At 33.8% G+C, this 26,274-nt stretch overlaps 1 protein-coding gene across 1 annotated transcript in view; it reads left to right on the forward strand.

Annotated features, from left to right (window-relative positions):
• BUB1B (BUB1 mitotic checkpoint serine/threonine kinase B) overlaps positions 1 to 26,274 on the forward strand; it is a 40,382-nt gene that overhangs the window by 646 nt on the left and 13,462 nt on the right. The window contains exons 2-14 of the mRNA XM_011354902.2: positions 1,953 to 2,099; positions 4,568 to 4,627; positions 5,056 to 5,200; positions 8,721 to 8,917; positions 12,434 to 12,600; positions 13,693 to 13,907; positions 14,076 to 14,167; positions 18,592 to 18,821; positions 22,019 to 22,131; positions 22,651 to 22,763; positions 23,270 to 23,319; positions 24,418 to 24,478; positions 24,590 to 24,695. Of these exons, the coding sequence (XP_011353204.1) occupies positions 1,953 to 2,099; positions 4,568 to 4,627; positions 5,056 to 5,200; positions 8,721 to 8,917; positions 12,434 to 12,600; positions 13,693 to 13,907; positions 14,076 to 14,167; positions 18,592 to 18,821; positions 22,019 to 22,131; positions 22,651 to 22,763; positions 23,270 to 23,319; positions 24,418 to 24,478; positions 24,590 to 24,695 (1,696 nt within the window). The remainder of the gene's footprint in view (positions 1 to 1,952; positions 2,100 to 4,567; positions 4,628 to 5,055; positions 5,201 to 8,720; positions 8,918 to 12,433; positions 12,601 to 13,692; positions 13,908 to 14,075; positions 14,168 to 18,591; positions 18,822 to 22,018; positions 22,132 to 22,650; positions 22,764 to 23,269; positions 23,320 to 24,417; positions 24,479 to 24,589; positions 24,696 to 26,274) is intronic.

Genomic DNA, 26,274 nt, shown 5'->3' on the forward strand with positions numbered 1-26,274 from the left:
TCAAAGTGTTTGTAAAGTAACACTCTGCCTCCAAATAAGTGCTCAAGAAATGGTAGTTGCTGTCATTATGCCACTAACATAGTTAGAAATATAAAAAGCCCTTTTCTTCATATAAATATGCTTACTGCTTTTCTTTATATAAATATGTATCAGCTCTAACGGGTTGGAATTCTGTATGCGTTTTCATTATGGGGTACACAATACTTAGGTAAATAGCAATCTACTAAGCACTAGGTACAGCAAATAAAAGGATCTCCACCCTCCTGAAGCTTAGATTCTAGGGGGGATGAGTTTAGGGACAACAGACAATAAACAAGATAAACTAAAAGTTAGATAGTGGTCAGTACCAAAAAAATAAAAATAAAAGAAAAAGTGTTGGGGAGAGGGTTGGTGCAATTTTAGATAGTTTTGAACAGGGAGCCTCACTGAGAATGTCATTTGGGTCAAGACTTGAAGGAAACTCAAGAGCTCATGATGCCTATATGTGGGGGAAGTACAAATGCTGGATGGAGGGTAAGGATTAGGGGAGGAGCTGCACCTGGCAAAGTAGCTGGAGCAGAATGAACGTGGAGAGTAAAAGGAAACGGAGGAAAAAAGGTGAGGATGCAGGTATTGTAAGGACTGGGCTTTTACTTTGATTGTAATCGACAGTAATTGGAAGGTTTTGAGTAGAGGAAAGACATATGACATGAATTTAAATGGGATCACTTTGGCTGAATTGTTGAAAAGACTAAAGGCAAAAAAGGATAGGAGTAAAGAAACCAGTTAAGAGGTTATCGAAATAACTCAGGCGAGAGAAGTTGGAGCTTGAGCTAAGCTGGAAACAGTGGAGATGGTGAGAAGAAGTTGATGGTAGAACCAACAAAATTTACTCAGTTAATGAGAGTTGTGAGAAGGGTATCACGGTTAGCACTAAGACTTTTGACCTGAGCAACTGAAAAAGTGAAATTGCCATTTATTTGAGATGAGGGAAGGCTGTGGGAGGAGCAGGCCTGAGAGGAGGCAGGTAGACGAAGAAGCAACTCAGTTTAGGACATTTAACTGAGATAATTTAATTAATTTAAGAGCGAGAAGAAAGATGAACTGAACAAATATTTGTTCAGTGCTTACTAGTGTCAGATCTTGTATTAGACCACGGGGATACAAAAGTAAATGACAGGGCCATTACAGGATTCGCACAATGTTAAAAAGATGTGGGTAGTTACAACCTAAATTATTAACCACTTATACTTTATTTTCTTCAAGAGAGTTTTTGCTGGCATCTAGACTGAGATCATACCTTTTACTCTATTTTGAAGATTAGTTCCTAATCTGTCTCTTTGTTTTAAACCCAGAGATAATGTCTCGCATCCAGAAATAGGCTTCTATCTGTCCAGTGTGGAACTCTGAAGTTCATAGTACATATTCAATATGGTGATTGCCTCCAAAAAAAGTTGTGGAGATGCCCCCCCACAGACTTGATAAAATTTGGGGAAGGGGGCTGTTGTGACCAGTAAACTGTGTATTTTTCTGCTTCTGCTTTGGGCTGCCTATATATGTAAACTTCAGTTTTAAGTCATCAGTTGAAACATAGATGTTAGTCTGATGAACACTTTGCTAATTCTAAATTAAACTAAATGATGCATTCAATGGTAAGCATAGAACTGCTTTTTGTCTACTTTGCTAAATTTATAATACTTTTTTCCCTTCTTTTCTTCCTTCCTTAAACTTTATTCTTACAGTACTGTCTACAATACTGTTGCTACATTCTCTTTCATTAGGCAAATACTAGAGCCGTAAATTTGGAAAGGCTCAGAAGCTTAGGAGAGTAATAATAATACTACTAGTGTGCCTGCCCATGATCTTCAACACAGAGATCATGAGTAATCGCTTATCTGAAAACATTTACAATAATCTAGTGATATAATAACTCCGTGTTTGTATGAGACTTACTTTTGTTTCTCCCTTCATAGTGAAGCCATGTCTCTGGAGGGAGATGAATGGGAGCTGAGTAAAGAAAATGTGCAACCTTTAAGGCAGGGGCGGAGCATGTCCACACTTCAGGGAATATTGGCACAGCAAGAATCTGCCCGTAACACTACTCTACAGCAGCAGAAACGGTGTGTAAAACAGTTGTGGCTCAACCTGTCATCATTCATCCTCGACTGTGGTAGATAATGTGTATGGATCGATGCACAATGGCATAGGGAGTACTCTTCAAAAATTGGTAGTATGAGAATCTGTTCCCCACCTGCTTTTTCATCACATGACAGCTATCTAAAGATCTCCTCAAGTATGATTAAGAGCAAGAGGTATAGGATTTCATTTCATCATGGAGCAGCCAAACTCTTGTATCAATAGAAATACATCTTATACAGGGGGCAATGCAAAGCAGAGTAAAGCAAGTATCAAATTACAGTATTTCCCTGAAGTATTATGTCACTCTGAATCCCTAAACAGAATTAACTCTTTGATAGTAATCAATTAGAGAAATTTCTTTGGATTCTGAGTGCTGAGGGAGAATGAATCTACTACCTTTCATGTATATTCAATTATTAAGTTTCTAGGAAAGTATTTTTGATAACATGCCAAAAAGAAATAGTGATCTCCAAAGAAAATGTAAATAAACCTCAGAGAAACTTTATACTAAAAAATTTCTCAATAATCATTTAACAAGCTCTGGATAAACAAAAGCTGAAAAATACTAGTACATTATTCAAATGGATATAGGGAATTTGTTCTCCTTTGACTAATACATGTTTTGATAAATATGCTTTTTTCAAAAAAGTAAAGTATCAGTTTCTACCCTCAATCATACACAAATTATCATAATTGTGGGTTATAATGTAATGAATATCCCTGTTCATCTCATTGGATCTTTAAAAGCATTAGGTTTTATGGTTCTGTTTCAGAGTTGGTGGTGTTCTAATCTTACCTCTTCTTCCTGGCTTCTGGAACATTACACTTAGTTATACTAGTTTTTCTACTTCTCTAACTACTCTTCCATTTTTCTTATGGGCTTCCTACTGCATTTTACCTGTCTCTGTTCTTTTTCCTCCATTCTCCGTCCATATTCAAGTTTTCCAGGATTGTTTAACAACTGTGTACATCCCTTCCTTGCCTTCTAAGTGTCTTTTTATCTCTTATAGCATATAATTAGATAAATATTTCACTAACGTATTAAATACTGAATCTCTTCTTACATAAATGACCTTCCTTTTTCTACTCCATTTTGGTTACTGGTACCAAAACTCACCTAAATTATCTTACTGCTCTCACCCTAATTTTATTTAGTTGGTTCCTAAGGACTGGTGTTTTTTTTTTTTTTTTAAGGGTAATTTAAATCCAGTGAAATGCTGAGATTTTTATATATACTGTTTGACATGCATTTCAAGACAACATTTTCATTACCTCAGTAAGTTCTCTCATGCCCCTTCCCAATCAAAGCAACCAGTGATCACATTCTATCACCATAGGTTACTTTTGCTCATTCTAGAATATTCTGTATAAATGGAATCATACAGTTCTTTCACTCAGCGTGTTTTTTTAAGCTTTATCATGTTGCATATATCAATAAATTATTCCTTTTTACTGCTTTATTGCAATAAAAAAGTGGAATACTTTTTTATCTATTCATCAATTGATGGACATTTAGATTCTTTCCAGTTTTGTGTGCTTTATGTATAAAGCTGCTATGGACATTCTTGTGCATGGCTTTTTGTAGACATAGATTTTCACTTTTATTGGAATGGAATTACTGGGTCATAAATGTATGTTTAAAAATAAATGTATGTTTAACTTTTTAAGAAACTTTTATTAGAGTATAAATTCCTTTGTGTCGGGGACTATTTTGTTTTTCTTTATATCAAACATAACCCCTTATACAGTTTTTTTTTTAATTTATCTAAATTGTTTATTATATAATACTTCCAACTGGTAAGTCTCAACTTAGTCTTAGCACTTTGCCTTTCTCAGGTCTTTACAGAGTCATAATTAATACTTTCTTTAAGATACTTCCAAAATTCTATATGGTATTATTCTCTGACTAAGGTTGCCTATGGAATTTTTTTAAAGATTCTTATTTGTACATATCTTTTTGTGTACGTATTTAGTTCAATACTATCATATACAAAATAATAGCTATTATTCATTGAGTGCTTACTGTGTCTAACCATTTTACATTTAAGATTAATCAACCTAATAAGATAGGTACAATTATTATCCCCATTTTATAGATGAGGAAACTGAAAACAGTTTAAATAGCTTATCCAGTGTCATTCAGGTAGTAATCAGTGGAGCTGCATTTGAACCTAGAGAGTCTTGTTCCAGAGCTTTAAATTGCTTTATAATACTGCTTTCCTATATGTTTTATTAGAATTTGTTTCTCTAATTTCTACATGTTTTGTCTTTCCTGTTATCAGGCAGAATCCTAATTCTATTCTTTTCTTTCTATTTAACCCTCAAATTCCAGTGGAGTTATCTAGATTGATGTTAAATACTGAATAAATGAATAAAAATAGAGGTTATACTTGTTCACTCTGGCTATTGTCATTATTGCTTATGTTAACATTTTCTGTTTAAATTTCAGGGCATTTGAATCTGAAATTCGATTTTACACTGGAAATGACCCTCTGGATGTTTGGGATAGGTGAGTCCTTTTTATTTTAGAAGGGCAATGGAAACTTAACATGAGTCCCTGTGGCCATGCTTCTCAAATTGGGGTGTACTGAGCAGTGTGCTGGAATATAAAGTGGTATCTTGGGGACACAGAGAGATAGAATAATTATAGCGTCCCTTCCTGAGGTATTCAAGACTGAAGACATTTCAAGTTTGTGGCATCCACCTTTGAGCTACACCCTTCTATCCCATCCCCATTGTTTCCAACAGGCACTTATTAGAGATACTTGGAAAAGTTTGAGAAATACAGGCTTAGGTCATGTCACTGAGGACCTCTAAATAAACATTTTCAATATATTAGATATTTCTGCTTTAAAAAAATCCAGAATGGGTCTTGAAGCAAGAACAAAAGTACACATTACATTTTTTAAATATTCTTTTCCTTTTCTTCCTATTCAGGTATATTAACTGGACAGAGCAGAACTATCCTCAGGGGGGCAAGGAGAGTAATATGTCAACATTATTAGAAAGAGCTGTAGAAGCACTACAAGGAGAAAAAAGATATTATAATGATCCTCGATTTCTCAGTCTCTGGCTTAAATTGGTAAGTCTCAGATGCTATTTGAGTTTAAAATATTAAACCAAGAGATTTTTCTCTAGAGATCCTGATACACAAAAAAATGGCAAAATCTGAGCCATTTAGTAGATACTAAACATTTAATAAATACTCAATATTTGGTAAATTGTTTCTACTTTAAAGATGGATTTTTATATAAGGTTTTTTACCCCTTTAAGCGTGATCACAAGGCTGGTTTGTATACCTCTCTATAGGAGTGGGTTCTTTCTTTTTCTTTTCTTTTTTTAGTACCTCTCTCCTTCCCTCCCTCCTTCTTTCCCTCACTGGGTCATGCAACTGTATTGGAAGAAGATATGTTGGAGCCAACACATGACGTTTAGTAAAATTGAGAAAAAGCTTTTGTAAGTGATTCTAGTATTTCTCCCTTTTTGAGAATCATCATCATAAAAAATGATATTTAATTCTTTGTCTGTCTTTGGGCTTCTTTTACCTAGTATGTTGCTGCATCCAAAAATGTCTGCCTGACTACTTTGTACTGTCTTACTTGATATGTAGTTCTTTTATTTCTAGAACACTCTTGAAGATTTTTTATGGAAACATCTTCAAATCAAATAATGACCAGAGTTTCTTAGACATTAACCTCATTGCTTTTATCCTAAAAGATATAAGAAAAAAGTAAGTGATAAATATTTAGAATGTTAGATAACAGATATTTAGATACTTACAAAAATAAATAAATTTTAAAAATTAAAAAATATACAAAATAGGTATTTAAATAATAGATTGGATAATTCTAAATAATAGAATATTTACAACAATTATAAAATATTGGCATTTGAAATTGATAAAAATTTTTGACTAAAATATATCTCTTGAAGGCTTATTTTAAACTTCAAATAGTTAATAATATAGGAAATTAGGTGAATCTCGAAGGCATAATGTATCTTTATTTCCACAGTACATTTGATATATTTTGTTATCCTTATTGACAAGTTGGAGAAATTACCTTAGGGATATTGTAGGAATCTGTAACAAAGGACAGTACCCAAAGAATGCTAAACAGATTTGTTAATGTGCATACCATAGTCCCTGGGTGGTGGTACACTAATAGATTTTGTTTTTCATTCTATTCTATGTAATATTCTTATATAATATTCTTATATGAAATTTATTAAAAATTTAGACTAGGTAAACCTCTAAAGTGACTTAAATCCCAGGATTCTATGATTGTATATATTTGGAGCTTTTAAAAGTAACAATTAGAATAATTTCTCTGTTCGCTTATGCTAACCTGGTGCTGGTACTGAAGAGCAATGACATTATCTTAAAGTAAAAATCATATTCTAAACCAGTGCTACTGAAAGAATGGTCTGCAGACTATTCAAGTTAAGCACGAAAATTGAGAGTAGTAATTATTTAGAAATTTTGTTAACGATTTGACGTTGCCACAACATCCAAACACATTATCATTTATCTGGTAACTTCTGTTTTTATTATATTTTCAAAAACTGTCAGTCCGCAATGAAATGGAAATTCTTACACACATACAAACTCCCAAAGCTGGCCCCTTCACCACAGGTAATCTGAGAAGCACTAATCTAGACAACCCTAAAATTCAAATGATCAGCCCTAGAACGATCAGCAATAGTCTGAACTTTGTATGGGGATAACAAGGTGCATATTAAACTATTTTGCAATTTTTTTTCTTTATGGGATGGTTAGGAAGAGTGAGAGATGATTTTCTCACTACTCTTTTTGCTTTGCAGAAACATGTCTCCAGTCAGAGTTATTTTTATAAGGGATAATTACAGTCTAGCTAAGGAAAATTTTGTTCTTAGAAAATATCCTGTATTTTTAATTAAAAGTGTAAAATTGTCTTAGTTTGGCTTTTTTAGGAGTTACCAAAAAGATTTTAACTTTTGGATCTATTACTCTAACCGCGATATCCTTTTATTTATGTTATTTCTTAAGTGATTTCATTCAGCACTCTGGAATAACCATGGGACAGCCAACCTTTTTTTGGCTGTCTTATGCTGCATCAGAGCTGTTCAGAAAGCTGTTAACAAAGTGAAACGTTAAACCTTATTTATATGGTAACAGATACCAAGGACTGGATCTTATAGCACATTCAGAATTATAACTTTGCTTGAAACACCATCACATATGGAAAATCATCACTAATTGGGGTAAGCAGAAAAAACAATTTAATGAATTACTACAAAATTAAACTATAAAATACTGTTTTTGTCAGAGATGTAAATGGAGCATTTCATTTATTCAGGCTTTTTCTACCAAAACCTGGCTAGAGACTGAGTTATAGTAGCAATATTTTCTGGGGTTTTGGCACTTACTTTATTAGGAAAGACAGATATTAAGCATTAATTGTAAGTAACAAAAAAAACAGAAGTGTCGAACTGTAAAGGCACACGTAAAAGGAGGACTTATCTTAGGCTAGACAAGCAGGAAAAGGTAGGTATGAGAGAAAATATATCTCATAAATAAACAAGATATTAGCCTCCCTGGTAGTAAAAGAGCTCCTAATTAGAATACTGAAATGCTATATTTATATGAAATTAGAAAGTTTTAAAAATAAGTATTTCTGTGAAAATAGTTGGGAATCACTACTAGCATTTTAAATTTGTACAATTCTTAAGTAATTTTTAACTTTTTAACAAAGTCCTACTAGGAATTTATCTTAAGAGAGTAATGTAAAACATGAAAGGATGTATGCATGAAGATATTTATTATAGAATTATAATTGGGCAAAATTAAAAGTTATTCATCCCCAAAATAGGAATAGTTAAATGATGGAAGATATAGGTAACACATTATTCATCTATTTAAAAATAATAGAGTAAGCATCAGCATAGAAAAATAAATGATACATTAAGTGGAATAAAAGCAATTTTTATATTAACATTTTATAAAAATGATAAAAATCCTTTTATACTGTATAAAAGACTAAAGAAAATAGGTATGAAACTGTTAATGGTGTGGGCTTTTTAGTGATTTCCACCCCCACCCCACCTTCTTGTTACTAGAATTACCTACATTATATTTGGTCTTATAAGGTTCCTTCTAAAGTACAGATTTGACCATGTCATTCCTTTGCTTATAGCTGTCCTACCCCAACACACATACATTGACTATCAGTTAAATCAAAAATTGATTAACTTCACATTCAAGACCTGTCACACCTTTTTTTTTAAACTGCTATCTTGCCTGAACCCCTTACAAACTATTTGTGCCTAGAGTGCCTTTCCTTTCTCATTCTTTACCTGATATAAGTCTATTCCTCTTTCAAGGCCATACTCAAATATACCTTCTTGAAGTCTTCCCTCCCCATCCTGTTTGCTTACAAATTAATCTCTTGTCTACTTTTTAGGTCTTCCCAGTATGGTCCTTACAACATTGTATTATAATAGACTTTTTTTTTTTTTTTTTCAATGCAGAAACTACAGATAGTATCTCCAGTGATTGTTTGGCACATAATAGACAGTAAGTGAATAGAAATTGGTTAACTCTTAATGCTTTTAATTTGTTACAGGGACATTTATGCAATGAGCCTTTGGATATGTACAGTTATTTACACAACCAAGGGATTGGCATTTCACTTGCTCAGTTCTATATTTCATGGGCTGAAGAATATGAAGCTAGAGAAAACTTTAAGAAAGCAGACATGATATTTCAGGATGGAATTCAACAGAAGGCTGAACCACTGGAAAGACTGCAATCCCAGCATCGGTATGCTGTTTCTCTGGAGCTTGTCTTAACTCTTTAAAACTAGTGGCTGAAAATGGTTGTTTTTGCATCATAAAGTGCTCTCTTGGATTGGCAAGTTTACTTAGTTCTCAGTTTTTTAAAAGGCATATTTAAAACTTTTTATTTAACATGCAGTAAAATTCATTCTATGGGATATGGTTTTATAAATTTTCACAAATGAAAATAGACGTATAACCATCACCATGATCATGTTATAGAATAGTTCCATCACGCCATAGAATTCTCTCATGCTATTCCTTTATGGTCAACACCTACTCTCACTCCCAATCCCTTGGCAACGATTGATCTATTCTCCAGCCCTACAGTTTTGCCTTTTCCATAATGTCATATAAATGGAATCATACAATATGTAGTCTGGCTTCTTTCATTTAGCATAATGTATATTTGAGGCATAAGAGTTCTTTATATATTCTGAATACAAGTCTTACGTCAGATAAGTGATTTGTAAATCTTTTCTCCCAGCTTAAATTGAGTCTATTCATTTTCTTAACAGTATCTTTTATAGAATAAAGGTTTTTAATTTCGAAGAAGTCTAACTTATCAATTATTTCTTATGGATCACGTTTTTGGTATAGCTGAGAATTTTGTCCAGCCAAAGCTCACAAAGATTTCCTCTTTTCATCTTGAAGTTTTATAGTTTTACTTTTTACATTTAGATCTGTGATCCATTTTGAGTTAATTTTTGTGGAAGGTATGGGTCAAGTTTTTCTTTTGCAGATGAACCTCCATTTGTTCCTGTGACACTTACTGAAAAGACTTTCTCCATTAAATTGCCTTTGCACCTTTGTCAAAAATCAGTTTCAGTTTGATCATGTTTGTGTAGGTTTCTGTTTTGTTCTGTTGATCAATGTGTCAGTTCATTAATGTATACCACACTACCCAGATTACTGTAACTATATAGTAAGTCTGGAAATCAGATAATATGAGTTCTCTAACTTTGTCCTTTTTAGCTCTTCTAGTCCTTCAACTTTCTGTATAAATTTTAGAATTTAGAATTATACATTTCTGGGATTTTGATTAGTATTGTGCATGAACACGGTATATTTCTCCTTTTGTTTAGATCTTTGATTTCTTTGAGTGAACTTTGGTAGTTTATGTTTTCAAGAAATTAGATCATTTCATTTGAATCGATGAGTTTATGGGGATAGAATTATTCATAGTAGTCCTTCGTTATTCTTTTAGTGTCTGTACGTTATATAGTAATCTCTCCTCTTTCATTCCTGATATTGGTAATTTGCTGCTTCTCTTTTTTTCTCTCAGTCTGGCTAGAAGTTTATTGATTTTTATTGATCTTTTTAAAGAATGAGCTCTTGGTTTCATTGATTTTTCTCATTGATTTTCTGTTCTTAATTTTATTAATTTTTGCTTTTTTTTCCTTCTAAGCACTGCATTAGCTGTATCCTATGAGTTTTGATATAATACTATATCTTCATTTTCATTTAGTTTGAATTATTTTCTAATTTTCCTGTGTCTTTCTTTGGACTCATGGATTATTTAGAAGTGTTTCATTCCATTAGGAAATTCTTGGAGATTTTTCAAATATCTTCCTGTTGCTGATTTCTAATTTAATTCCTTATGGTCAGATAACATAATTTGTATGTTTTCAAGTCTTTTAAATTTATTAAGGTTCATTTTATGGCCCAGAATATGGTCTATAGTGGTGAAAATACCATATACACTTGAAAAATATGTGTATTCTGTTTTTTTTTCTTCAATTCTACAATATCTGTTTTTTTAATATGCTATGTTTAGACTATTTAATATAATTATTAATTATGTTGGATTTAGGTGTACTATTTTATTATTTGTTTTCAGTTTATTCTCTGTCTTGTTCATCTGTTGTCCCTTTCCGGCCTTCTTTTGGATGATCTAATTATTTTTTAATATTTTATTTTATTTTATTGGTTTTTCTATTCTGTTACTTATTATTAGACTCTATGTCCTGTTGGTTGATATTCTGTGGAGAATATTGATGTTTTTGTCTTAGTAGGCAACTAGCCTTCAGCTGTCACAAGTTCTTTCTCATCTTATGTGGGTAATGGTCTCAGCGTCAGTTCATTTTTCAAGACCTTTGGGTCTATCCTGTATGTGTTATTTAGGGGTTAGTCTGGGACTTTCACAGTGGTTTATATTATAGTTCAGTTCTCTCAACCTATTCTGTGCTGCTTTGGTTCTGCCTTGTGCCTGCATAGTTCAGGAGTCCAGGTTTTGCACCAATTCATGTACAGAGTTAAACGGTCCTTTTCTTCAGCTCATCCTCTCCCGTTTTTCTCCCATACTCACTGGCCCTCAAAGTCCCCTTTTCCCAGTCCTCTGGCCAGAAAGATGAAGGTTCTGTAGGAGTTTTTGCTTTAAACCCCACTGTTGGAACAATTCAAAACCACGAGAGAAAAAGAGCAGAAGGGGAAAAAAACAGGAAACAACCCTAAGTGGGTTGTTTCTTCAAGTTTAACTCCTCTCCACAGTGCACTTGTTTTGTTTATTTTTCAGAGGCCTCAGTTGTTTTTCTGTATTATGTCTAGAGATTTTAATTCTAATCCGTGAGAGAGAGGCTATTGTGGGCTTACTCCATCTTGGCCAGCATTTGCACTTTGTTCAGTTTTTTTACCCTTTTGATAATACTTAAAACTTTGGCAGCAGCACAGGAAGTTTAGTCTTCAAACTTCTGCCAGCTTTGCTGAAGTAAAATGTTACATGGGATGCACCTTTATTTCATATGATTACAGAAAAATGGTGTGTAGCGGGTAGAGCAGTATGTTTGTAGAAAGAGAAAGAGGCACATACAGTGATAAAATAATGCGGCAAGATGTTAATTGCTGAATGTACCTGAAGAGTATATGGGTGCTTATTTACTCTTTCAACTGTTTTATAAATTTAAGAGTTTTATAATAAAAAGTTGATGGGAAACTCTGATCTTAATAAATTCTATAATCTTAGTCTTAGTCACCCTGATCTGATCCCCAGATCAACCTAATGGTAATCTTCAAGAATATTTTTAATTAATTGAACTTGGAGCTAAATCATTCTAGCCAAAACCGACTCTGATATCAAGGTGGCTTTCTTTATTACTGAAAGAATAAACACTTTGTTTGGGCTGTTTCTACATATTTCTTACCCCATCCAACCCTCCTCCCTTGTTTATTTTAACAAATTAGAAATTTTGAATCTGGGGAGGGAGAAGGAGGAAGGTAGATAGGGCAAAAGGGGTCAAATATGTGGTGACAGAAATCTAACTATGGGAGATGAATACACAATACAATGTGTGTGCGTGTGTGTGTATGTATGTATGCCTGCCTTATCATGAAATTGTACACCTGAAACGTACTGGATTTCGTTAACCAATGTCACCATAAAAATAAATAAGTAAATAAGTAAGTAGGTAGGTAAGTAATTTAAAAAAAAGAAGAAGAAGAAATTTTGAATCTGGCAAGTAGTACTTATCTCACCAAAAGTTAATTGTCTCTTCTTTTACTTGAGACAATTCCAAGCTCGAGTGACTCGGCAAACTCTGTTGGCACTTGAGAAAGAAGAAGAGGAAGTTTTTGGAGCCTCTGTACCACAGCGAAGCACACTGGCTGAACTAAAAAGCAAAGGGAAAAAGACAGCAAGAGCTCCAATCAGCCGTATAGGAGGTGCTCTCAAGGGTAAGTTTGTTAAATGTTATTATGGGAGACTTAGTCTCGGGTGGTAGGCAAATTATGTAAAGAGATAATATATAAATATATTCATAGACACTGTCCTAGTTTTCTGAGTACTAGGTAGCAAAAAGAAGGAAGTCTAAGAAGAGCTGAGATCACAGGGTGCACTAAAACCAAAACATGTCAACAATTTTGTCCTAAGAAAAACCTAATATATAGGAAGCATCAAGAGTTTCTGAGTTTAAGAGTTGTTAGTTGAAAGATGATCTAATAATATCGAGTATTGTCAACGTAAACATGTACCAAAGCCTCAGCCAGTGTATAAATATGGTCTTCAGTCTTTGGGGGCTAGAAATTAGGCTTTCTTTGTAAACTGGAAGATGATCAACAATAAGGTTTTTTTTAATTCACCTAATTTTTTGAAAATTTTAGGTTCACAGCAACATTGAGCAGAAGGTACAGAGAGCAATAACTAATTTATTAACTGAATTTATGGAATTTGGACACAGACCAGAATATTTATTTTAAATCTCTTATACCTTTCTTGGTATCAACTTATCAATATTTAGAATGTTCTTGGAGATTCTAGAATTAAAGTATAGGGAGTATATGGTCCTAAAGAATATTTTATTCAGAACATATAATGAAGCTTGATTGTAATAAACAGTCCTACAACAGAGAACACCCCTAATAAATGGGCTAATTTTAATTTGTCTTCTCTAGATTCAGTGTATCTTAGCTGATTTCCATCGACAGAAAATTTTAAACTCAACAATGAAGATTAAGTTAGGGTTAGTCTCCGATAAAACTAGACAATGTTCGAATGATTATTGAAATAAGATGTAGAATTTATATATATATATATTTATATGAATGAAAGGTTGGAGATGAGGAAAAGATTGGGAGAGTATAAATAACAAACAGAATGGACTAAAAAGTTAGTAATTTGACTCATTAAGGTTTTTTAAATTGTTATTTTTAAACTGATTCAATGGTAGAAGTAATCTTGATTTGGGGATGATTTAGGTATAATTTATCTGGCATCTAAGTTGATAATTAAAATTTTTACATGAAATTTTAATATTTTTTTCCTCTTAGCTCCAAACCAGAACCGAGGACTCCAAAATCCATTTCCTCAACCGATGCAAAGTAATTCTAGAATTACTGTTTTTGATGAAAATGCTGATGAGGCTTCTATAGCAGAGCTGTCTACGCCTACAGTCCAGCCATGGATTGCACCCCCTGTGTCCAGGGCCAAAGAAAATGAGCTGCAAGCAGGCCCTTGGAACACAGGCAGGCCTTTGGAACACAGGGTAAGGACTCTTACCTCTAGTGTTTTTGCTGACATTATAAAAAACTACAGATTTAGATTAAAGGAATATTTTTAGTATCTCTTTTAATTTCTCTTGAATAATTAGGCATGCATATGTTGTGTCAGAATGTATAACTGTGGTAATTTTAGTTTTCTTCTTCATTGCCAGCCTCGTGGCAATACAGCTTCTGTGACAGCTGTACCCTCTATGCTTCCCAGTTTTACTCCGTATGTGGAAGAGACTGCACAACAGCCAGTTATGTGAGTTTGAACTCCAGATATTTTGAGGTGGGAATTAATAAGAGTGGACAGGGGCCCCTATCCTAGTTCCCAAAGGCATTTTCTTCTTTGTGGGGGTAGAAGTAACCAGTTTAGTGTTTCCTTTATGTCTGTATTCCTCTGAGTACGTTAGAGCTAACAGACCATTAGGTAATATTTTTATTGAGGAATAAACATGATAGGTTTAACGTGATATGTTTATATTTATATTGCTGTTGTCAAAAATAATTACTGGGATTTAAGTAAGATGTTCTACCTTTGTTATTGACAGTAATTAGAAATTATGATAGTTTTTCTTCTGATCCTACTCTTTCCTTACAGATGTTTTCTAATTCTTTTCCTAGTCCTTAGCATTTCTATTTATAAGAAAAAGTACGAGGAGTGGCTCCATAATGTAGTGGTTAGCACGTCTGCTTTACATGCAGAAGGTCCAGGCTTCGCGCCCCAGGTGGAGCCACGGACCATGCCCTGGGTGTGCCAGGCCCGGGCGCACCAGGTGCCCTGAGTGTGCCAGGAGTGACAGGCCCTGGGTGCACGCCGCGAGCCTGTGGGAGGAGATGCCCCGCCTTCAGAGATCCAGTTCTTACCGGGAAATGGCAACATCCATAGGTCAGAGGTGGAAGTGAAGGGGGAAAAAAAAGAAAAAGTACGATAGGTGATGATTAGATAATCCTACAGTCTGAGATTTAGTCTAATACATAACATTTTGGAGTTGTAATACTACATCGTACTCTGTGTCTCAGTACAAGAGTTTCCTAATCTGTAACCCTCCACTATATTCTAGGGAGTATAGGGATGTAAAAATAGGTAAGATTAATTAAAAATTCTGTCTGATAAGTGCTCAACACGAAAGAGGCTGTTATTTTTTCTATTTGCCGATAGTATTTTTTAATTTTTTCAATTATAGTTAGCATACAATATTATATTAGTTTCAGGTGTACAATACAGTGATTAGACATTTCTATAACTTACAAAGTGATCTTCCCAGATAAATCTAGTACCGTCTAGTACCATACATAGTTATTACAGTACTACTGATTATATTCCCTATGCTGTATTCTACATCCCCATGAACATTTTGTAGTTACCAATTTGTACTTTTTAATCCCTCTCCCTTTCACCCATTTCCCCACTCACCCCTAGTCCAGCAACCATCAAAATGCTCTCTGTATCTATGAGCTGTTTCTGTTTTGTTTGTTTATCCTGTTCTCTAGATTCTACATATAAGTGAAATCATAAGATATTTGTCTTTCTCTGTCTGACTTACTCCACTCAGCACAGTAACCTTTAGGTCCATCCACTTTGTTGCAGATGACAAGATTTAATCCTTTGTTTATGGCTGAGTAATATTCCATTGTATATATGTACCACCTCTTCTTTATCCATTAATCCACTGATGGACATCCAAGTTGCCTTCATATCTTGGCTATTGTAAATAATGCTGCAATGAACATATAGAAGCACATGTCCCTTCAAAGTGGTGTTTTGGGCTTCTTTGGATAAATAACCAGAGGCGGGATTACTGGGTCCTTGTTTGTCTCTTGGTATAGCCTTTGTTTTAAAGTCTGTTTTGTCTCTATAAGTATTATTACCCCAGCTTTTTTGTTTGTTTCCATTTTCATGAAATATCTTTTTCCATCCCTTTATTTTTAGTCTGTATGTGTCTTTTGATCCGAAGTGAGTCTTATAGGCAGCATAGGTAAGGGTTCTATTTCTTGTCCATTCAACTACCTATGTCTTTTGATTGGGGCATTTAATCTATTTACATTTAAACTAATTGTTGCTAGGTATGTAGTTATTGCCATTTTATAATTCATATTTTTAATTTTTTTAAAGAAGTCGCTTTAACATTTCTTATAATATTGGTTTGGTGTTGATGAACTCCTTTAGCTTTTTCTTATCTGGTAAGTTCTTTATATCTTTCAATTCTAAATGATAGTTTTGCTAGGTAGAGTAATCTTGGTTGTAGGTCCTTGCTCTATCATTTTGAATATTTTGTGCCAATCCCTTTGGCCTTAAAAGTTCTGTTGAGAAATCAGCTGATAGTTTTATGGAAGCTCCCTTGTAGATAACTAACTGCTTTTCTCTTACTGCTTTTAAGATTCTTTCTTTGTCTATATCAAACTTTTGGCATTTTAATTATGATGTGTCTTGGTGTGGGCCTCTTTGGGTTCATGTTATATGAGACACTCTGGGCTTGTATATCTATTTCCTTTGCCAATTAGGGAAGTTTTCCATAATTATTTCTTCAAACAAATTTTCAATTTCTTGCTCTCTTCTCCTTCCAGTACTCCTATTATGCAGATGTTAGTACGCTTGATGTTGTCTCATAGGTCCCTTAAATTGTCCTCATTTTTTTGGATTCTTTTTTCTTTTTTGCTATTCTTATTGGGTGTTTTCTGCTACCTTACCTTCCAAATCGCTGTTTTGATCCTCCACTTCATTTAATCTGTTGATTTCCTCTAATGCATTCTTTATTTAAATTATTGCATTCTTCATTTGTTTTTTATGTTTTTCTGTCTCCATTTTTATGTTTCCTGTCTCTTTGTTGAAGTTCTCACTAAGATCATTGAGCATCCTTATAACTAGCACTTTGAACTCTGCATCTGGTAGATTGCTTGTCTCCATTTTGTTTAGTTGTTCTTCTGAAGCTTTGTTCTCTTCTTTCATTCGAGACATGTTTCTTTGCCTCCCCATTTTAGCTGCCTCCCTGTGTTTGTTTCTTTGTATTAGGTAGAGTTGCTATGTCTCTCGGTCTTAGTAGAGTGGTCTTATGTAGTAGGTGTCCTGTGGGGCCTAGTCGCACAATCTTCCCTGGTCACCTGCAATGCAAGTCTGATCATGTCATTTTCCACGTCTTTTTGTGGCTTAATAGCTAATTTCTTTTTAGTGCCGAATGATATTCTGTTGCATAGATGTTTACCCACTCATCTATTGGAGGACATCTTGATTGCTTCCAAGTTTCGGCACATTTGTATGAGGCTGCTATAAATATTTGTGTGCAGGTTTTGTGTGGACACAAGTTTTCAACTCATTTAGCTGGATTATATTGTAAGACTAAATTTAGCTTTGTAAAAAAGTGCCAAAATCTCTTCCAAATTGTCTGTACCAGTAGTGAGAGTTCTTGTTGTTTCACATTCCTTGCCAGCATTTGGTGGTGTCGATATTTTAGATTTTAGTCTTTCTAATAGATGTGTGGTAGTGTCTCATTTTAATTTGCAATTCCTTGATGACATGATGTTGAGTACATGTTTTCATATGCTTGTTTGCCATCTATTTATCTTCAGGCAGGTGTCTGTCCATATTAGTTTTAAAAAATTTATTCTGAAGTATTTTATTCTTTTTGATGCTGCTACAAATAGAATTGTTTCCATAATTTTGTTTTCAGATTGTTCATTGCAGGTATATAAAATACAATTGATTTTTATATATTGATCTTGTATCTTACTTTTTTGATGAACTCATTTATTAGTTCTAATAGTTTTTAAGTGGATTCTTAGAATTTTCTATATAACAAGATCATGTCATCTGCTAATAGAGATTGCTTCTTCCTTTCCCATCTGGATGCCTTTTATTTATTTATTTTTTTACTTACTTATTTATTTTTTTGCCTAATTGCCCTGGCTAGGACTTCCAGTACAATGTCGACTAGAATTGGCAAGAATAGACATCCTTGTCTTGTTTCTGGTCTTAGCAGGAGAAGCATTCAGTTTTTCATCATTAAGTATAATGTTTGCATGGGTTTTTCGTAGATGTCCTTTATCAGGTTAAGCATGTTGATCCTTAGACTCTACCATTAAAGGCTCTGATTCAGTGGATCTGGGGTAAGGACCAGGTAGGTATCTTTAGTTGTAAAAAGGTACATAAGAAAATAAAAGGTATATAAGTGATTCTGATCCATAGCCAGAGTTGAAAACATGTGTTCTATCCTGATTGAGGAACTTTATGATTATTCCTTTCAAACCTATATTACCACTCTCATTCTTCCCCCTCAGCTGAGAACCTTAAACTTCACATCATTAGTTCCCTAAATGCTGTATTCCTAACTCCGATTCTTTTGGGTTCTAAATAGTGGAAAATAGGCTTAATTTCTTTTCATACATTAGGTTTGATTAAGACATAGTATTATATTTTTTTACCTATAAGGAATATAAAGTATTTAATGACTCTAACTCAGGGCTAATTTCCTTCCTTATCATAACACAGTAGTACTCAGAACATAATTGTTGACGACCCATGTAAATTATTTTTAGGCTCTTTCCTCAACCTTGGTTTTTTTTTTTTTTTTTTTGAAATTGATTACATGTAGTCTTGTTGCTGATATCGTCTCTGTGTTTTGTCAAAACATGTTAAGAAATAACTCATTTGACTTGTATGGTGAATAATTATTATTTTGCTTCTTTTAGGACACCATGTAAAATTGAACCCAGTATAAACCACATTCTAAGCACAAGAAAGCCTGGAAAGGAAGAAGGGGATCTCCTGCAAAGGGTTCAAAGCCATCAGCAAGATTCTGAGGAGAAGAAAGAGAAGATGATGTATTGTAAGGAGAAAATTTATGCAGGAGTTGGGGAGTTCTCCTTTGAAGAGATCCGGGCTGAAGTTTTCCGAAAGAAATTAAAAGAGCAAAGGGAAGGTAGGTGCATTGATTTAGTTCAGATTTATAAAAATAACTAAACTTAGTTGTAGGAAGGTTAAGCTGATATATTAAGTCTGAGGAAAATTGTCCCATTGTTTGTATGTTTATGTGATGCTTCTATGGTTTCTATTGTTTTTCTCTCTCTACTTAAGCTGAACTCCCATTGCTGCTTTCCATGAGACCCCTGGGGGAAAAACTAAGCAACTAAGTCTGTGTTCAAAAGTAAAGGAGGAGAAGAAGCTCTGAACTATAGGAACAATTTATATTCACCAATGCCATCGGCAGACAGCTATGATCCTTGACATGCATACGCATACCTGCCATGCCTCCCCATTAAGTGCTTTCCTCATGTTGCGTGAACTATTTCACTTTTGATACTTTGCCTGAAATTTCTCCCAGGGCTTATTCAGTTTAACAGACTCAGTCACACTGCAGTTACTTAGATGATAGTTATTTATATTCTTAAAGACATTTTCTTCTTTCTAAATTAAGAGAAGTTTTACTATAAATTGAGAAATTCAAAATTTTGGGGAAATGGAAAGTAGTTCTGATTTTAGAGCCTGGAGTACTTGGGGCAAGAGGTAGTGCAGAATGGGCTGAAGTATTGAAGTATAATTTGGAACTTAAAGCATTAGAAGATGAGGGAGAGTACAGAATAGGAGGTGGGGGAGGGTCCAAGAATAAATTTTATCAATTTAGCTATTTTAACTAGGATCTACACCAAGAAAGAAGAAATAAATTTTTCTTTTTACACAGATATCCAGAATAACCTACTATTATGGCTCAGCTCACTTAATAGGATATGACATTTGCAGGGCTAGCTGGGAAACTTAACCATCACTTATAATTTATTTAAGGACAAATCATTTCTGAGTTATAGGTGACAAGTTGGAAGCAAAATTCTATAAAGACTGTTATTAGTAAGTTTGGAATTTGTTATATCAACTAGTCCCTTCTAAGATTGACAGAGGTGCTTTGGGCTCAAATAATGTGTTGAAAACTGGAACCTACGTATCTAGGTAGGAAAGAGGGAATGATTAGAAAGCAAGGAGTTAGTTGAGTAAGGATTTTAAAAAATGGGAACCACCCTAACAAAGAAGTAGGCTAGGAGGATAGCCAAATATGAGCTGGGAAAGAAACTAGGTATTTGAATTAAAAAAAACTACTGTTTTCTTCAATCTAAGTGTCCACTGATAGTTGAATATGTGTATGTACATGCAATGGAATATTCAGCCACAAAAAAGAATGAAATTTTGCTATTTGCAATAACATGAGTGGACCTTGAGGTCATTATGCTAAGTGAAATAAGTCAAACAAAAAGACAAATACTGTATGATCTCACTTAAATGTGGAATCTTAAACTCATAGATACAGAGAACAGCTTATGGTTCCCAGAAGTAGTGGATGGAGAGTAGGTAAAATAAGTGAAAGGAGTCAAAAGCTACAAACTTCCAGTTATAAGTCATGGAGATGTAATGTACACAGCATGGTGGCTATAGTTAATAATGCTGTATTGCATATCTGAAAATTGCTGAGAGCAGCAGTCCCCAACCATTTTGGCACCAGGGATCAGTACTCTTATGAGAATCTAATGCCTGATGATCTGAGGCGAAGCTGAGGCGGTGATGCTAGTGCTGGGGAGCAGCTGCAAATACAGATGAAGCTTCGCTGGCTTGCCTGCTCACCTCCTGCTGTACTGTCCAGTTCCTAATAGGCCACAGTACTCATCTGTGGCCCAGGGGTTGGGGACTCTGGCTAAGAGAGTAAATCTTAAAAGTTCTCATCACAAGAAAAAAATTTTTTTGCAACTACATATAATGACAGATACTACCTGGATTTACTGTGATCACTTTGCAATATATACAAATATTGAATAATTATGTTGTACACCTGAAATGAACATTGTATGTCAATTATACCTCAATAAAATTGTGTAAAATAAGTAAAAGAAAACAAAACAACAACAAAAAACTAGTTTCCTTAAGAGTTTTTATATACCTAGCTTATACTAGGTATAAAAATAAGATGAAAGTACATTTTATTCTTAGCTAGCGAAAGAAGGACCAGTGCTAGGGTTAGATGGGATTTGAACAAGTAAAAAGACCTCCACGGATTTTTTAATATTCATTCTGTAAGCTGGTCTCTGAATTTAGTTCATGAACTTGTAATTTCCCTGCTGTATATAGTTTGTATTCTTATAAATCCTCATACCTATAATAAAGTGGTTTCTTGTTACTATTAAAAACTGGCTTCAAAGAATGTTGCTGACTACTTACTATGGGGTAGGAATACTAGAAATGAGGAAGCCACAGGCAGGGCCTAGAGACAGGGTTGTTTTTTCTTCCCATTGCTACTTTCAAATCATTTTTTCCCTCCTTCAAAAACTCTAACTTCTTTCAGATCTGTGTCCTCAATTTTGTTTTCTACCTCCCGAACCTCCTTAGCGTTCTCACCTTAGACTTTCTAGTCACTCCCCATAATTCATTAATTTGCTCATAGCAAATTATTTTTTAAATCAGACCATGTCACTCCTTTACTTAAAATTCTCCAATTTTTTCTATTGTCTTAAAATGCAGTATAAACTCTTTATGCCCACATAACTTGGCACCTGCCTACTTCTCCAACTTCATCTTTTACTTTTCTCCCTTTTGCTATGCTACATACCATGCTTGCCTTCATTTGGATACTTGAGCACAATGATGTTGTTTCTGCATTAGGTCCTTTGTGCCAGCTAGTCCCTTCGCCTAGAATATTTCCCCAGCTCTATATATGACCAGCCCCTAGTCATTCAGGTTACAGCTTTATAATATCTCTTTCTTAGAATGATCTTTTCTGATCACTGGTCTCAAGTAGCCCCTAACCTCCATGCCCCTACTCAGCCACACAATCTCACATCACCTATTTTACTTTATTTTTAACCCTGTTTTCTGTTAATTCGTGTGTGTTTGTCTCCTTGAAATTGAATGTTAGCATTGCATGGCCAAGGACTTTGTATTATACACCACTGAAACTTAGATGCTCAGAGTTGTGCTTGGCCTGTAGTATTCTCTTTTTTATTGACTGAATAAATAAAAGAATAGAGATCTCATTGTAATACTAACATACATATGTTGAAGACATGAGCCCTAAAGACAGTTTTTGACAAAATAAATTGCTATGAGGAGTAAATGTTCGGACAACTTTACTGTTTCTAGCTGAGCTACTGACCAGTGCAGAGAAGAGAGCAGAAATGCAGAAACAAATTGAAGAGATGGAGAAGAAGCTGAAAGAAATTCAAACCACTCAGCATGAAAGAACGGGTGATCAGGTTATTTCTCTTTTTTTTAATACATAAAACTAAAGCTTATTGAAATAAATTTAAGCAATATAAAAGCATAGAAGATAAAAGTCCTCTCAGTCCCCATTTAGAGTTTTCTGTAGTTTCTCAGCTATTAGCAGCAAAGTTCAGCAGAAAAGTAATTTAATAGGTGACTTCAATGCAATTTGTAGCATGTGCTATAAGCGATGCAATTTATTGATTTCTTAGTTATACACTCACCCATTAGTTTTGTTACCTCTAACTTCAGCTCTTTATTCTAGTCATGCTCCATTAAAATGAGATTAACTAAAGAAATTCATGCTATATGCTTGGCACCATTTAGCTGAATACAGAGTACCAGTTTATGCTAATAAATTATTGGAAAGAACTTTTGTGGAACAGACATTTTATATGGTTAGTGGATATGTAGGGGAAAAGTATGGTAAGGCTAATTTTGAAACTAAAGATTGAATATAGCATTTTCTAGAAAGGAAGAACAAATCGATTTTGTTTATTTCATGCAAATAGCAAGAAGAGATGTCTACAAAGGAGACAGTTGAACTGCAAATTGCTTCAGTGTCTCAGGAAATCCCAGGAATGACTCTATCCAATCCTGTTTGTCCAATAAACTCTTGTGCCAGGTAGGATCACATTGGTGGGAAGGATGATGCTTATGGGAGGGCATTTAGAAACAACTTTTGACTCTCATGACTTGAAGACTCATTGACTTTTATAGCATCAAGACATGATTTTTGCAAGTCTCTGTCACAACGTAAACTTTGATGCTAATGAGGGAAGACAGGGTACTTTTTTTTTGATTAAAAAAGATATATGGATCTTATAGAAGCAATTAAATTTAAATAATTTTTAAAAGATAAAACCATCACGAGATGACTACTATTAACATTGATAATCTACTTTATACTGTTAATATAACTTAACATCTATTATCGAGTAGACTTCTACAACAATTTTAATGACCAAAGGTTCCAACATTTTTAAGAATTTGAATTGATAGTATTAGAATATTTTCTTATCTTAGAGTGAAGATTATAATATTTAATGAAAAGACCTCTTAGACTTTTAAGAATGAAATTATTCTTTCTGTGAGTACTAAGCACATGTTTTAAAACAAGTTCCTTTACAGGGAAACTTCACTTGCAGAAAACATTTGGCAAGAACAACCTCATTCTAAAGGTGAGTTGTACTGGGCAATGTCATGGAACACTTACTGATAACCCATGCTTTATGTAACAAGCAGTAAGCATTTTTCTTAATCATAGTAAAGGGAGTTGAAAGAAGGGAGAGAAGGGAACATTGTATCTTTGAATAACGGAATTCATTTATAAGCATATGATTGGAAGTTAGATAGACATTTGAAGGAATATTTTTGTAAGATTCCTCATCGTTTTGAAATGTTTGGTTTAAATGTAAATTTAAATTTATAATTTTCCACTTCAGTTAGTATACACTAAGTTAAGCACATCTGTAGTATAGAGCAGCCAACACTGGAAAGTGGTTTTTGGAACAAAGGAAAAAAGCTTAAAACTAAGCCTATTTTATATTCAAATTTGTTCTCTTTTCCATTCAGAAACATGTTAAAGTGGTAAAAATATGAATATGCACCTGTAAGTAGTTAAAAAAAAACATTAAATAGAATCTGAGCAAACCTTAATTCTAATCGCCAACTTATAGGAAATAAAAGCATGAAAGAACAGGTTAAACAACACAGGAGGATGTAATTGCAAAAAAATTAAGCATTATGGGGCAAACATTTACTTTCTTCAAAAAATTAGTTACTTAAAAAAAATTCTATAGAATAAAAGTGATTTAAAAGACATTTCAAATAGTCACAGAAAGTACATGAATCTTACTCTGCATTCTCAATTCAAACTTTCTTAAAAATTTTGGTAAAATGATACTTCTGACTGGATATTTGATAATTCAGAAATTAATTCTACAGATAGGATCATAATTTGAAGTTATGCTTTTGAAAAATGACCTTTTTTATAAATACATACTGAAATATTTATAGATGATATGTCTTAGATTTGCTTCAAAATAATCTGGAATTGGGTTGGGTTTGGGGAGTAATGGTAGTGGCAGGAAATAAAGATCATCCATGTTTAGATAATTATTATTAAGTAATATCTACTTTTATATGTTTGAAATTGTTCATTAAAAAAAACCAGATTGCCTTTCTGCTTTCAAACAATGTGAAATATTAATTGACCTACTTGTGAAAAATAGAGCATTTACTTTTAAGAATATAAATCTAGTCTCTTTTTTCTCTAGATCCCAGTATACCTTTCTCCATTTTTGATGAGTTTCTTCTTTCAGAAAAAAGGAATATCAGGTTTGAGATTTGTTTTGGCACTTAAAAGTTTTCTATTATTATTAGTGAGGGGTTACTGTTATCTGTGTCAACAGAAAAAAAAATTGCTAAATGGAGTATGCCTTTTTCCAGTCCCTCTGCAGATCCCCCACGGGTTTTAGTCCAACGAAGACCCCTTGCAGTTCTCAAAACTTCAGAAAACATCACCTCAAATGAGGATGTGTCTCCAGATGTTTGTGTAAGGAGCAGTATTTCTAAGTTAATATAAATGGACTAGTAGATTGTTTCATTCAATTCTCATGTTTAGCGTTTAAATGAAAATTACTGCTTTTAAATAAGCACATGAAAAGATGCTCAGCATCAGTTATCAGAGAATGCAAATCAAAACCACAGTAAGCTATTACTTCATAGGCACTTAGAATGGCTATAATCAAAAAGACAACAAGTGTTGGTGAGGATGTGGAGAAATTAGAACCTTCATAGGTTGCTGGTGAGAATATATAATTGTGCGATCACTTTGGAAAACAATTTGGCAGTTCCTCAAAATAGTAAACATAGAGTGATCCTATGACCAGAAATTTCCTCCTAGGTTTATATAGAAAAGAATTAAAAATACATGTTCACACAAAAAACTTGTATGTGAATATTTGTGACATTATTCGTAATAGCCAAAAAGTGGAAACAACCTAATGTCCATTAACCGATGCATGGATAAACAAAATGTTGTATATCCATACAATGGAATATTATTTAGCCATAAAAAGGAATGAGGTACTGATACATCTTACAACCTGGGTGAACCCTGAAAACAATTTATTAGGTGAATGAAGCCAAACACAAAAGACCGCATATCATATGATTCTATTTATATGAAATGTCTAGAATAGGCAAATCTACAAAGACAGAAAATAGATTAGGGATTTCCAGGCGATTAGAGAGAAGGAGTGTTAGTGACTGCTAATGGGTATGGAGTTTCTTTTGTGGGGGATGAAAATGTTCTGGAGTTAGTGGTGATGGTTGCACAACCTCGGAAACATATACTTTAAAAGGGTAAATTTTTTGGTATGTGAATTATATCATTTTTTTTTTAAAGTAGGAAAAAAAAATCACTATCTTGAAAGCCTTTACAACTTTTTTTTTAACCAACATAGCAGAAGATCTTTGTTCTTTTATATAAAATGCTTTTCATGGCAATTGGAAGAGTTATGTGGGCCAACCATTTTTCTTTAGTAATGTTCTATTTTAACCATGGACTAGTGACATAATACTTAGGGTAAAAGGACCCCACATAGGCATTCAAGTCAAAGTAAATAACCATTATCACTGACATTTCATTGAGGTTTTAAGGAATAAAATCATCCCTCTCTTCAATCCAGCATCTGAAAACTTGTCTTGAGGTTGAAGAGAATTAGATATGTTTAGTCTGAAGATAACAATGTAGAAGAGTATTTAATTATATACTGTGTTCTTGAGAATAGCACCAGAAAACATGATAAATAAATAGACTGGAAATGGAGGTAGTGGTTCCAGGTTCAGCTGTTCAAGGATGGGCCAAATTATTACAGGAGTCAGTCTTTAGCCTTTTACTTGAATTTTGTTAATAGGCACCTACCAGAATTTTTTTCCCCTAAAAATAAACATATTTAAAATGTCTAAACTAATAGGACCATTAGTAGTAGTTGCATAAAATGTATTCTTAGACTATAGATATCTGTTTTTTTAATCTTATAATATTTTAGCCACATTTATTTTTTTCTAGATGTACCTCTCACCTCTACTTACTAATGTTGACTCAGAAATTTAAAGTATATGTCAAA

This window comes from Pteropus vampyrus, unplaced genomic scaffold (assembly GCF_000151845.1).
Source record: "Pteropus vampyrus isolate Shadow unplaced genomic scaffold, Pvam_2.0 Scaffold19, whole genome shotgun sequence".
NCBI lineage: Eukaryota > Metazoa > Chordata > Mammalia > Chiroptera > Pteropodidae > Pteropus > Pteropus vampyrus.